The sequence below is a fragment of the Sinocyclocheilus grahami genome, unplaced genomic scaffold (assembly GCF_001515645.1).
Source record: "Sinocyclocheilus grahami isolate Dianchi unplaced genomic scaffold, SAMN03320097.WGS_v1.1 scaffold96.1, whole genome shotgun sequence".
NCBI classification, from domain to species: Eukaryota; Metazoa; Chordata; class Actinopteri; order Cypriniformes; family Cyprinidae; genus Sinocyclocheilus; species Sinocyclocheilus grahami.
The window spans coordinates 227,868-241,197 of record NW_015505275.1 but is presented as its reverse complement, the minus strand read 5'-3'; the positions used below and the strand labels follow the sequence as shown (position 1 = coordinate 241,197).

The following is a 13,330-nucleotide window of genomic DNA, read 5'->3' as shown; positions in this document are numbered from 1 at the left end:
TAAATCAGTTTATAATACACCATTTTAAAATTGTATTGCATACGTGCTGCTGCCATAATAAAGCCCCATTTCGAATGTTTATGTGATTTTCTTCCTCTTTCTGCTCCCAGTCGCTGTGGTGGAGCAGTTATGAAGTATTGTTCTTTTAAATACTTTCCAGCATTTCAGAAATAAATATGTATGCAAATTACATTACCTTACGGTGTTCGGGGGTGCTCAAAAAGGGTTTAAACACTGAATTTTGAATCGATTTCTTCTCGTAAACTCAGAGATGTGGATTCGGATGGCAATTAAATTACCACACGACCTTGGTGTTTGTCAAAAAACAGTAAGTAATTCGGCCGGGGATTTTTACCAGGGTGGTGAGAGAAAAACACAGACATCCTGGATTCGGATGGCATTAAAATCACCAACTACCCCCTGTAAATGGTGAAAATCACTTACATCCCCTTGAGAAACAATTACTGTCCAAATAGGGCTTTAGCTCATGTTAGCTCATTAAATAACACAGTTGCAACTTTTGATTTTAACAATGTGTTATTAAATATTGGAATTACCCAAGATTAATGAATGTTAGAAGAATTTTTTATTGGCAGTTTATGTTAAGGGGGTCCTATTATGCTCTTTTACAAAGTCTTGATTTTGTTTTGGGGGTGTACTAGAACAGGCTCTCATACTAGGTTGTTCGAAAAGCACCATTTTTCACATTTTACATTACAACACCTCTCTCCCCACTCTGGCATGAACGGCTCAAATAGTTCCTGCATCAAATGAAGGACCGCCATCTGAAAGACGAAATGTGCTGTGATAGGTTAGCTGGGCCAGTGTGTGTTGTGATTGGCAGCACTCGGCGCCTGGTCGGGAAATGTCATGCCCCTTACCATAGCCACCTGCTGTGAGCTTCAATGTAAATATTGTGTCACAATCAAATCAATTTGAGCGCTATTTAAACCTGGAGGATTGTAACCACTCTAAATTCGTCTGCTTTGTGAAAGCTAGCATGTCTCCGACATGGTGATAACACTTGTTGCCTTCTCTAGTGCAGCTCAACCAGGTCTCGTCCCATTCGTCGATATTTGTGATATCACAAATGCGTTAGCAGCACCATATGACCCCTTTAAGCCCGATTCAGACAGTAATTGTTTCTCATATGGATGTCTGTTAAAAATAAATTTACATATCACCTCAGTGATAAAACTTGTGGATTCGGATGGCGATCTATTTATTTACAAATTATTATTGTGTAAAATGTATTTTAAAATGCTTATTATTATGTAAAATGTATTCTTATTATTCCGAGCATATTTTATAATATATAATCCTATTTATTATTTGATTATTTAAATCTCCCGTTTAAAAATAGGAAAATAGACGTGCTATAGTTGTATATAATTATACGCGATATATATATAAATCAGTTTATAATACACCATTTTAAAATTGTATTGCATACGTGCTGCTGCCATAATAAAGCCCCATTTCGAATGTTTATGTGATTTTCTTCCTCTTTCTGCTCCCAGTCGCTGTGGTGGAGCAGTTATGAAGTATTGTTCTTTTAAATACTTTCCAGCATTTCAGAAATAAATATGTATGCAAATTACATTACCTTACGGTGTTCGGGGGTGCTCAAAAAGGGTTTAAACACTGAATTTTGAATCGATTTCTTCTCGTAAACTCAGAGATGTGGATTCGGATGGCAATTAAATTACCACACGACCTTGGTGTTTGTCAAAAAACAGTAAGTAATTCGGCCGGGGATTTTTACCAGGGTGGTGAGAGAAAAACACAGACATCCTGGATTCGGATGGCATTAAAATCACCAACTACCCCCTGTAAATGGTGAAAATCACTTACATCCCCTTGAGAAACAATTACTGTCCAAATAGGGCTTTAGCTCATGTTAGCTCATTAAATAACACAGTTGCAACTTTTGATTTTAACAATGTGTTTTGGAATTATGGAATTACCCAAGATTAATGAATGTTAGAAGAATTTTTTATTGGCAGTTTATGTTAAGGGGGTCCTATTTTACAAAGTCACAAAGTCTTGATTTTGTTTTGGGGGTGTACTAGAACAGGCTCTCATACTAGGTTGTTCGAAAAGCACCATTTTTCACATTTTACATTACAACACCTCTCTCCCCACCAGTGTGTGCTGTGATTGGCAGCACTCAGCACCTGGTCGGGAAATGTCATGCCCCTTACCATAGCCACCTGCTGTGAGCTTCAATGTAAATATTGTGTCACAATCAAATCAATTTGAGCGCTATTTAAACCTGGAGGATTGTAACCACTCTAAATTCGTCTGCTTTGTGAAAGCTAGCATGTCTCCGACATGGTGATAACACTTGTTGCCTTCTCTAGTGCAGCTCAACCAGGTCTCGTCCCATTCGTCGATATTTGTGATATCACAAATGCGTTGTAGTCCAAATGAATCATTCGTTGTAGTTTTTGAAAAGTGATTTCTGTTAAATAAAATATCTCCTTTTGAAGTGGACTTTGAGCTTTGTAACTTTGCAGATCTTTTTTATGCTCAAACAGCAACATTACAGACTAACTAAAGTTGAAAAAGTGATAATAGGACCCCTTTAACTGAATTAACTAATGTTAACTAATGAAGCCCTAATGTAAAGTGTGACCAAACAATAAAGATTCAAAAAAATATATATGAAAATAAATAGCCTATTAATTTTAAATATTTAAGTATTTAAATCATTTAAATTTGTTTTAGAAAGTATGAAGTTTCCAGGGTAACGGCTGCATTTTCTGCAGTTTAGCGCCATCTGCTGTCAGAGAGTGAAAGTGCACTTTCATTCAGTGCCTCACTCGCATGTTCCGCCATGTGCTTCTCGTCCACGCTTGTTTACATCAGAGTGCACACCGTCTTTCACGCAGCATACAGCAGTGTTGTGCATTGTGACCAGTTGATAGGAAAAGTATTCCTAAAATGCATTCAAAATTCTGTATCATTTGTAATAAATAATTATTCTCTGTATTTTGAAGTGCCCACGATAACAATATCGTGATATATCGCATTAACGAATCTCGGTGTCCTGACATTTTATCCTACCCGTTAGATTGTCCTACCAGGGTTTACTGCGCATGCGCACATCAATATTGGGTCCTTTTTCTCATGCTGAACAACAATATTTAATATATCTGCATTACTGTAAGGGAAGGTTTAGGGTTGGGGTAGGTGTAGACTTTAATAAAACACAATCTAATAGGTAGAAAAAATTATTTATTGTTGGTTTCCTGTAGCTGTATCCTTTCTAGCTACAACCGCGAATACAGTAATCTTGCAAAATCTTATTACATTATAAAATAACGGTTTCTATTTTAATATACTTTATTACTCCAGTCTAAAGTGACACATGATCCTTCAGAAATTATTCTAATCTATTGATGTATGGTTTTTGTAAGGATAGGCCAATGTTTGCCCGAGTTACAACTATTTGAAAATTTGGAATCTGAAGGTGCAAAAAAAAAATCAAAATATTGAGAAAATCACCTGTAAAGTTGTCCTAATCAAGTCTTTAGCAATGCATATTACGAAACAAAAATTAAGTTTTGATATATTTACTGCAGAAAATTTACAAAATGTCTTCATGGAACATGATCTTAACCTAATGATTTTTGGCATAAAAGAAAAATCTATAATTTTGACCCATACAATGTATTGCTGGCTATTGCTACAAATACAGTGTGGCACACATGCCTTGATTAGTTTAGACTCATACTGTATTTGTCTCATTATATTAAACAGTTTTAAGTGCTACAAAGGCTGGTTAAAACGATGATTGAAATTTTAATTTAAAAATATAAATAAAGAAAAAGTGACAACTTAAGACATTTCAGAGTGTCAAAATGGATACTGAATATCATCAGAAAGCTAAAAACATTTCTATAACTATATATAAGCTACATTGCTCTAAACATAGAGCAACACTTGAATAGTGACTGAATGATTTAAATGAAAACTGTATCACCAGTCCTAGTGGAGGGACAAATCTGTCTCCAAAGGACTAAATAATAATGTTCACTTTGATGAGGATTGAGGTGACTGTGGTTTATTAATAAGGAAAGAACAGGAGAATTCAGTTTAGCTGTGCTCAGCTCCTAAATAAGAACCTTAGCTGGAGCAGAACCCATGGGAACACAGACACTCGTCTCACTCCAGTTGGCCCAACAGAAGGTGAGGAAGTGATGGTGGAAGTGTGGAGAACAAAGAAGAGGAAGGTAGAAAGGGAACTAAAGAAAAATTATTAGAATTGATCCCACAAACCTCGTCTTCCCCTTCCCTCTTCGACAGACGAGTGGCGAGGAAGCGTTGGCTTCCAGTCCGGTTCGGGGCGAGTCCTGCGCCCATCCTCAGAGGGGGCTTTCATTAGCCCAAGCCTCTTGTCCATTTCAACATGTAGCCTTCCCCCATGTCGGATATCATCTCCCTGCCAGGCCAGATTAGATTTCCAGTCCTCTGTCCCAGCAGACCAACCACTTCTCCTGCCTTCATCCTGATTGGAGGCCCGGGGGCCCAATGCTCCGCGATGATCCCCGTCAGAAGGGGCACGACCTCTGCGGTCATCGGGCTGTGGCAGCCAGACAGGGTTGATTCTAAATTCGGATTCAGAGGGCGAGTGAATCTGCTCTAGCCCCAGACCTCCACCAACTCCTACAGGCAGAGTGTGACCATTCTTCACATAAGGCGTCTTGTGGCCATGGGCCTCACCTGATACTGAAAACAAATGGGGAAAAATTACGTATACAATTTTTAAAAATGGTTTTTAATGCATTAGTTTTAATTTGTATGTGAGAGACACTGCCACTCTGAGAGGCTCTTTTTATACCCAATCATGTTGCCAATTGACCTAATAAGTTGCAAATTGGTCCTCCAGCTGTTCCTTATATGTACATTTAACTTTTCCGGCCTCTTATTGCTACCTGTCCCAACTTTTTTGGAATGTGTAGCTCTCATGAAATCCAAAATGAGCCAATATTTGGCATGACATTTCAAAATGTCTCGCTTTCAACATTTGATATGTTATCTATATTCTATTGTGAATAAAATATAAGTTTATGAGATTTCTAAATTATTCCATTCCTTTTTTACTCACAATTTGTACAGTGTCCCAACTTTTTTAGAATTGGGTTTATATATATATATATATATATACACACACACACAGTATATAGATAGATATATAGATAGATAGATAGATAGATAGAGAGAAGACTTATAGGCATGAAATAGAAATTTGAACACAAATTACGATAAAGAGTCGAGGGCTGAACGTTTTTGTCCTCTGTGTGCAACGCCGTACTACACAGGCATTAGTAATTCGCTTTCAACATTTGATATGTTATCTATATTCTATTGTGAATAAAATATAAGTTTATGAGATTTCTAAATTATTCCATTCCTTTTTTACTCACAATTTGTACAGTGTCCCAACTTTTTTAGAATTGGGTTTATATATATATATATATATATACACACACACACAGTATATAGATAGATATATAGATAGATAGATAGATAGATAGAGAGAAGACTTATAGGCATGAAATAGAAATTTGAACACAAATTACGATAAAGAGTCGAGGGCTGAACGTTTTTGTCCTCTGTGTGCAACGCCGTACTACACAGGCATTAGTAATCAAACACATAGAGCATCATAACAGACCAAATTAATAGAGCACAAATCGCATAATCCAGTGGTTCCCAAACTGAGGGATAGTGTACAGTCAGCAGATTATTTAGCAAAAAAACCTCTGCAGGGTGATAAAGACTACACAGTGTAATTTCCCCACTTATCATGTGGCCACTTGTCTGATAAGTAAATAATTGAGCGCAAAATATTAATTTGACATTTTAATGACCTCAACATGACTCGCAGTACCCGCTTGAACACTCTGTTATCAGTTGTGATTGTATCAATAACAGACCACTAGAAGGCGCGATGTGTGAAGCACCAGGTGTGACATCAATAATGCCAAATATCATTGGATTGTATGTCTCATGACCAATTTCAATGTGCCAAATGTGAAAATGTGAATATTCAAACTGCTCAAATTACATTTAAGAGCTAAATGGAAGGTCTCCAAAGTAAAACAACTAAAATTGCTGTAATTTATGACTACACAACAATTGAAATAGATTGCAAAAAAAAAAATCCACATGGACCTCTGTTATGGTGCTTTTCTGAATTTTACAACTGCAGGTCACCATTCACTTTCATTGTAAAGAAAAGAGTAACACTTTAGTATAAGGACCAATTCTCACTATTAACTAGTTGCTTATTAGCATGCCTATTATTAACATATTGGCTGTTTATTAGTACTTATAAAGCACATATTCTGCATCCCTAATCCTACCCAATACCTAAACTTAACTACCTTACCAACTATTAATAATCAGCAAATTAGGAGTTCATTGAGTCGTAGTTAATGTTTTGTTAATAGTGAGAATTGAACCTTAAAATAAAGTTTGCCCGACAAGAGCAGCATAAACGTCTTGCTTAACGTCTCCTTTTGTGTTATATGGTGGAAATAATGTCATACAAGTTTTGAATTTTCATTACTTTAATGAAAATGTGTGTCATATTTATTATGTAGTAACAGTTTTCCACAGCCATAAAAGGCATTTGAAACGTATTGTGAATATACACAAACACAGGACGTGCACCGACAGAAACGACACGCTTCACCTTTTAAGCACTGTATTCACCGAACAAATATTTATGCTTCTCTGGAAGCAACAGCCCTGCAAAAATTCAAAAGGATTTGCATTTTTATTTCTAACAGATCAGGTTTGCAAAATCCTTTCAAATCGGGTTAGAGACTAACGTGGTTTGCTTCTGAAGTTCGACACCAGCCTGTAGCTCTGACTAGCTCTGAAGTACAGGTTGCGTCTCCTCACACATCTCTCAGAGGTTACACGAGCAGCTCTCAAATAAATAGGCCTCTAAAGCAGCCGGTTCACAGCACATGACTTCCAAAGCTTTTTGCTGCAGGGCACAATTTGCTCCACTTTCTTGTCTTAAGAAAAACTGCTTGTCATTTCCTTCCCAAAATATGAAGAGTCAAAAAAAGGTATCAAATTTCCACCCTTCATCTGCCTCAAAAAATTTAGGAATTTTTTCAGAGACAGAATTTGTCTCTGCTCCCCTGAATTAGGGCTACCATATTAACAGGGCCTGAGATGATAAACAACCTCTCTGAGCTGTCTGTCTTTCTCTGCTGAGAAGAGAGACGATGCGCTGAAATTAATGTATGGCACTTGTATCAAAATAGCTTTGAGGCACAGAACTGTGATTCAGCAGTAATGTATGCAACATTTCTGTAAACAAGGGGGAAATCATTCCCAATGTTTATTTTCCTTCTGAGGCCCCGAGTTTTTGTTGGTATGTCCAGCATCCTCAAAGACCACAATGACAGGAATGTAAGAAATACAGTGAGACCACTCAAAAGTTAAAGCAGCAAACCCCCTCTCTGCCTGACACGCACACACATATTTGGGTGTTTCATCAACCATGGATTCTTTTTGTCCTATTTGGACTTTTAGAAAAAGGCTCTCTTAAAAAGTGTTTATACTATCACTAATTTACTTAATATGTAACAATAGTGTGCAACAGTTAGTCATATACATTTCTCACATGAGAAGAGTGTCATTTTAATCACTTTTCCTTATCCAACAAATTTATTTTACATCTTTTTCAAATAATGCCTTCTGTGGTGTAAATAACATTTTTGGAAATTAATGGCTTACTCCTTGCTAATTTCTTACAGTAGCCAGTAGTGATGCGCGGATGGCGGTTATATCCGCGGGCGCTGCGGATAATCCGCGGATCGCTTGGGTCGGGTAATAAAAAAATGCATTCTGATTATTTGCAGGTGGGTCGCGGGTGGACGCACACACATATTTGGGTGTTTCATCAACCATGGATTCTTTTTGTCCTATTTGGACTTTTAGAAAAAGGCTCTCTTAAAAAGTGTTTATACTATCACTAATTTACTTAATATGTAACAATAGTGTGCAACAGTTAGTCATATACATCTCACATGAGAAGAGTGTCATTTTAATCACTTTTCCTTATCCAACAAATTTATTTTACATCTTTTTCAAATAATGCCTTCTGTGGTGTAAATAACATTTTTGGAAATTAATGGCATACTCCTTGCTAATTTCTTACAGTAGCCAGTAGTGATGCGCGGATGGCGGTTATATCCGCGGGCGCTGCGGATAATCCGCGGATCGCTTGGGTCGGGTAATAAAAAAATGCATTCTGATTATTTGCAGGTGGGTCGCGGGTGGATAAAATAAGTATTAAAAGTATTAACTACATTTTCTAAATTATGAACGTGTTTTAAATAGGCTACAGAAATTGAATAAACTGTAAATTAACATTAAAAGTTATTCAACAAAACATTATTTAGTCAAGAGCAGTAAGGGATTTTCTCTGTCTTTTGTTGTTTGATTAACATTAATAAAAGACGGCACAGCTTTAATAGGTTGCTGTCACAAGACCTATTTCACGGATCCAATACTGATACCCATGAGTTTTATTTTGCAACTGTTTACATTAACTTAAGACAAAACCGACAGTACTTTCTCAATTTAGTAGTATGCGCTTTGGATGTGATTGTGAGCGCACGCGCCTCTGGAGAGCGCGAGTATCGAATGGCTTAAAAAGACATGAAAATAATAAATTTTTGTGACGATGCAACAATGACCGATTAGGCAATTGACAATTCTGTCAACTGTCCCGAAACGCGAGCTAAAGTCTTCTATCGCAGAGTGCAGCAGCTCTAGATGCGTCGATGTGAAGAGAAAGTCAAAGAGAGAAGACGCGGTACAGCTGAATCACCGCTGTTTTCATCTGATGGTTTGTGTGGATTTATTTAGTCATCTAACCTACACGCTATATTGAATAAAGGTTTTGCAGTAATTTCCCTCATTTTAAAGTCGAAAGCTGTAAAGTTTATTTATTTTTACATAAACCTGGAAATTGCTGTTCAATGACTTTTCCAGGTTTTTCATGACTGTACGAACCCTAATGTGATGATCGGGTGCAGTTATCTAAATCAGATAATAATACAGGTGCAGGCGGTTGGTGGGTGGATAATTAATTTGAAGCTGCAGATTCGGGTGACGTTTTAGCTCATCCGCGCATCACTAGTAGCCAGCATTTTATGTACCTAAAATCGACAAGTAGATAAAAAAAATATATGTAATTGCATGATTTGATTAATTACAGCTTAAATGCAAATTAAAAAAAAATATTATGGGAAACAACTGATGGACAGGCATGTGTATAATTCAATAAATATTGATTTAGTTTGTGGTTATTTAACTTTTTGTTTAGATCATAATAGTTTTAAATAGTTGGAAGAATTAATATTTTGTGATGCATTACGATAAGCTTTTAAAGATTCTGAGTGTGGAGAAAAAACAAACAAACCTCTGTAATCACTTAATAAAATTAATTAACATGTTTTTTTAAATAAAAATCGACTCCTGGGACATATAAGTGCCCATAGTTGAATAAACAACCATATTTCTTGGCATGTACACACAAACGCACACACAGAGTTTATTTAAAGGTAGTTAAAATGCTGTAACCCAACACTAATAGAAAACTTTCTGCATTTTGTAGAGACAAAAAAAGTTTTTAGAAAATAAAGACATCCCCAAACAGAGCTTTTGCCAGGTTTCGCTTCAGGGTACAAACTTCTTGGTACAAAATATGGTTAAGAAAGTACAGACGCACACACACACACACACACACTCTTCTCTCTCCTACCATTGTCAGGAAGCTCCTTGAGCACTCCCTGCTCGATCAGTTCCTGTCTTGGCCTCCTCATCGACATCTTTCTTTCCAAAACTGTGGGGAGAACAAAAACACTATACATAAAAGATAAACTCACAATGACACATGGTTGTCTACACCTTAATGGTTTTGAAAGCCCTAATTCAGGCTAATTCTTAAATTGAATAATATCCTTTGAATAACTAGACATTTAAAACACATTTGGACATCAATAATAAACCGATATAAGGACAATTGTGTTTACTTTTGTTAAATATTTTTGTACTGTGTTGGTCAGCATTTGATTTCAAATATTGAGTCTTCAAGTAAAACCAATTGTGACTACTGGGCAAAGGGATTTTGAAATCATCTCATTGTTCAAAACATCTGAGAAAGCATACATATCAACAAAGGAAAGAAAACATTAACAAACATTAGGCTGTGATTTAAGGAAAAAAGTCAAGGAAATTAAAGCTCTTTTCCAACACAAACACGAAAAGAAAAGAACAAAGGACCTTCTGAAGTTTCCTTAAACTTCTCGCTGCTTTTCTTCTTCCTCCACTTCCAGGGTTTGAAGATCTTACCCAGGGTAGAGAACTTGCCCTTACGCTTGGGAGGAGGGGTGCTGTCCCCTGCCGTGCCCCCTTCGCTCCCTGTGCTGCTGTGCTGGTGGTCACCTTCATCATCTGGAGAAGAGACAGAGAATCAGTCCCCTGACTGACCCATCAAACACAGGGCACATCAATGGCTCCAAGAAGCCTTGGGCCAGATGGTTTACATAACTCAAACTTTGTGTTGCGCAGAGTTTACGAAAGCATGTTATATATAGCTTGACACATCAGGATGAATTATAATATTTTGCCATCACACAAACAAGACGAACATACTGTCCCATATGTGCAGCTGTGTCCTGTGCACTGGCTTGAATCCAGAGACGCTCTCATGCACAAAATACTTGATACCACAACCCTTCTCCAACCTCAATATCAAAACAAACTAAACTGCTGAGCCTCCTTAGTCACTATTGTTTTAGACCCCAACACAGAGTGTTTTCTGGTGACTCTCGTGACAAGACGAGCAGATCCCCATTGCGGACTTCAATCACATCTCAGCATGGTGAGCTGGCCAGAGGCCACTGCTTCGCCACGTTACACACTCACATTCCTATCAGCTCCAGCACTGCCAAAAGACTCACAATCTCACATCTTTGGCCCATCAAGTGGGTGCTGAACGTGGCTTTGAACATTCCGGTTGATGGGGTTGGCTGGGCCTCAATGCACTCTCATTTATATACTGAGAAAGAAGCTGTGCAGTGCATCCCATAAGCACAGTGAGCTACAGCACCAAAGTCCAATATTTTGCCATTTGGAGAATATCAACCTATAAAAAGTGCCTGTTTAGCTGTGACAATTATAAAACACTGTCTGTATTGAAATACTTTGAAGTGAATTTTAAGTAAAATTTTAAAGGATTTGTTTACTTCCGGAATAAAAATTCTGACAATTTACCCACCCTCATGTCATCTAAGATGTTTGTCTTTCTTGCTTCAGTCGAAGAGAAATTAAGGTTTTTGAGGAAAACATTCCAGGATTTTTCTCCATATAGTGGACTTCAATGGGAACCAATGGGTTCAAGGTACAAATTGCAGTTTTAGTGCAGCTTCAAAGGGCTCTACATGATGCCAGCTGAGGGTCTAATCTAATGTTCTACAAAAAATATTTTTTCTATACTTTAAAGGTGGGGTAAGTGATTTCTGGTAGCCAATGTTGACATTTGAAATCACCAAAACAAACACGCCCCTAACCCAAAAGGGTCTCGCCCCTATTTTGATAGCTCCGCCCCACATATACGTATGCAACCCAGGCAACGATTAGTTCTGTGAAACAAAGCAAAACCAATGTTACACCATGTCTACACCGGACGCGAGTGGCGTGGCGCGACAAAATACTACAGAACTCAATCAGTGATGCGGTCTACACCATAGATATATATACATATCTATGTTCTACACTAGGGCTGGGTATCGTTCAAAAATTTTCGATATCGATACCTTGACTTCGATACAGGTTCCTGAACGATAGTTTTTTCGAAACCAATTTTATGGAATCAATTTGAACAAGATTACATTTTCTAAAAAAAAAAAACGTTGGTTTTATTTTTCAGCTTGTTGATGTTTATACAATCTCAAAGTCTCATCTCCTGAGCCACTGCACAAAGGAACAAAATGTAACCAACACAATAAATCAGTGCAAATAGTTTTAATAAAGCTCAAATAGTCTTCAGTTTACAAATCTGCTAGGCTACATTTACACTAGTGCGTGTTCGTTTTAAAACGCATAGCTCAGACAGAATCATGATTTCTATTTATTTTCCACTGATTTACTGATGAGCATTAGCAGCTTCCAGCACTGTCTGCCTGTGTTCTCTCTTCCATGATCGCTGCTCTGACTCAGTCATTTTGTCATCAGGAGGACTCGCGGACAGCCGCGCACCCCGTCCGCATGCAGGCAATTTTTTGAGACCGCGCAGATGCTCCGCGTATAACAGCGCATGCGCGAGGTGAAAGTTGAGACAGAGCGCAAGTCAAACTGCACCTGTGTCGAACTCGTCCGTCCGCACTCATCCGCGGTTGAGTATACTTTGAAAGCTGTGCGGATGCGGCTGAGCACGAGACGGAATGGAACGCGGAAAGTGAAGTATAGCCGGGCCTTTATTGGCTCACTGACACTGATGAGATTAACCCCTGGTACCGAACGACGAGACGTTTTTCGATACTCGATGGTATCGAGGCAATTCGGTCGGTGCCTAAAAAGTATCAAACTCGATACCCAGCCCTAGTCTACACTGGATGCAGTGCGGCACGACACGACAAATCGCCGACAGAAAACTGCTGCTGCATTCTATTTATGATGTATTGACACAAATTTCAAACGATTTTCAATGGTCGCTTCATCGCGTCCAGTGTAGACAGACTTTAGCTGTTGCGGCGCATGTAGACACGGTGTTACTCACCTATTGAGAAGAAACAAAGCAACCTCGACGTTCGATCACAGGCCTTCCGCTCCTTGAGTTCTCTCCAGCGCTGGAAAGCGGATCTGATATTTACACTGGTCCTACTTCTTGCCTTATTGCCTTCTTTTGTTCCGCAGACGTTTTCCTCTTTTGTTTTTTATCCGCCATCTCTATCTTTATGTCGCTCGGCTTGGCTAATGTCTGTGCACTGAACACTCTCTCCTCCACATCATGAGTAGACACGCCCCTTACTGCTTATTGGCTACAAGTTTGTTTTGCTACTAGGCCCGAATCAGTTTTCTAAAGCGTTTTTCACAATCACAAATGCTCATCTTGCACTAGCTCTGCGATGTGTGACTTCACGCATTATGTAATCACATTGGAAAGGTCACGTGTGGTTAGTTCTTCGTCGGTGTACACCGGTTCAAAAAGGTAGGGTAAGGCGAAAAACTCTATTTTTTCATTCAACTTCAAAATTGACCAACATTGTTGTTTTACCTCTTTTTCTAA

The 13,330-nt window shown here is 38.2% G+C and overlaps 1 protein-coding gene across 5 annotated transcripts in view; it reads right to left on the bottom strand.

Moving 5' to 3' along the window:
- phactr4b (phosphatase and actin regulator 4b) overlaps positions 1-13,330 on the bottom strand; it is a 63,039-nt gene that overhangs the window by 18,222 nt on the left and 31,487 nt on the right. For all 5 annotated transcript variants that reach the window (XM_016275636.1, XM_016275637.1, XM_016275634.1 and 2 more), the window contains 3 exons: positions 10,324-10,494; positions 9,803-9,883; positions 4,285-4,734 (listed from right to left, as the gene is read on the bottom strand). In XM_016275636.1, the coding sequence (XP_016131122.1) occupies positions 4,285-4,734; positions 9,803-9,883; positions 10,324-10,494 (702 nt within the window). The remainder of the gene's footprint in view (positions 1-4,284; positions 4,735-9,802; positions 9,884-10,323; positions 10,495-13,330) is intronic.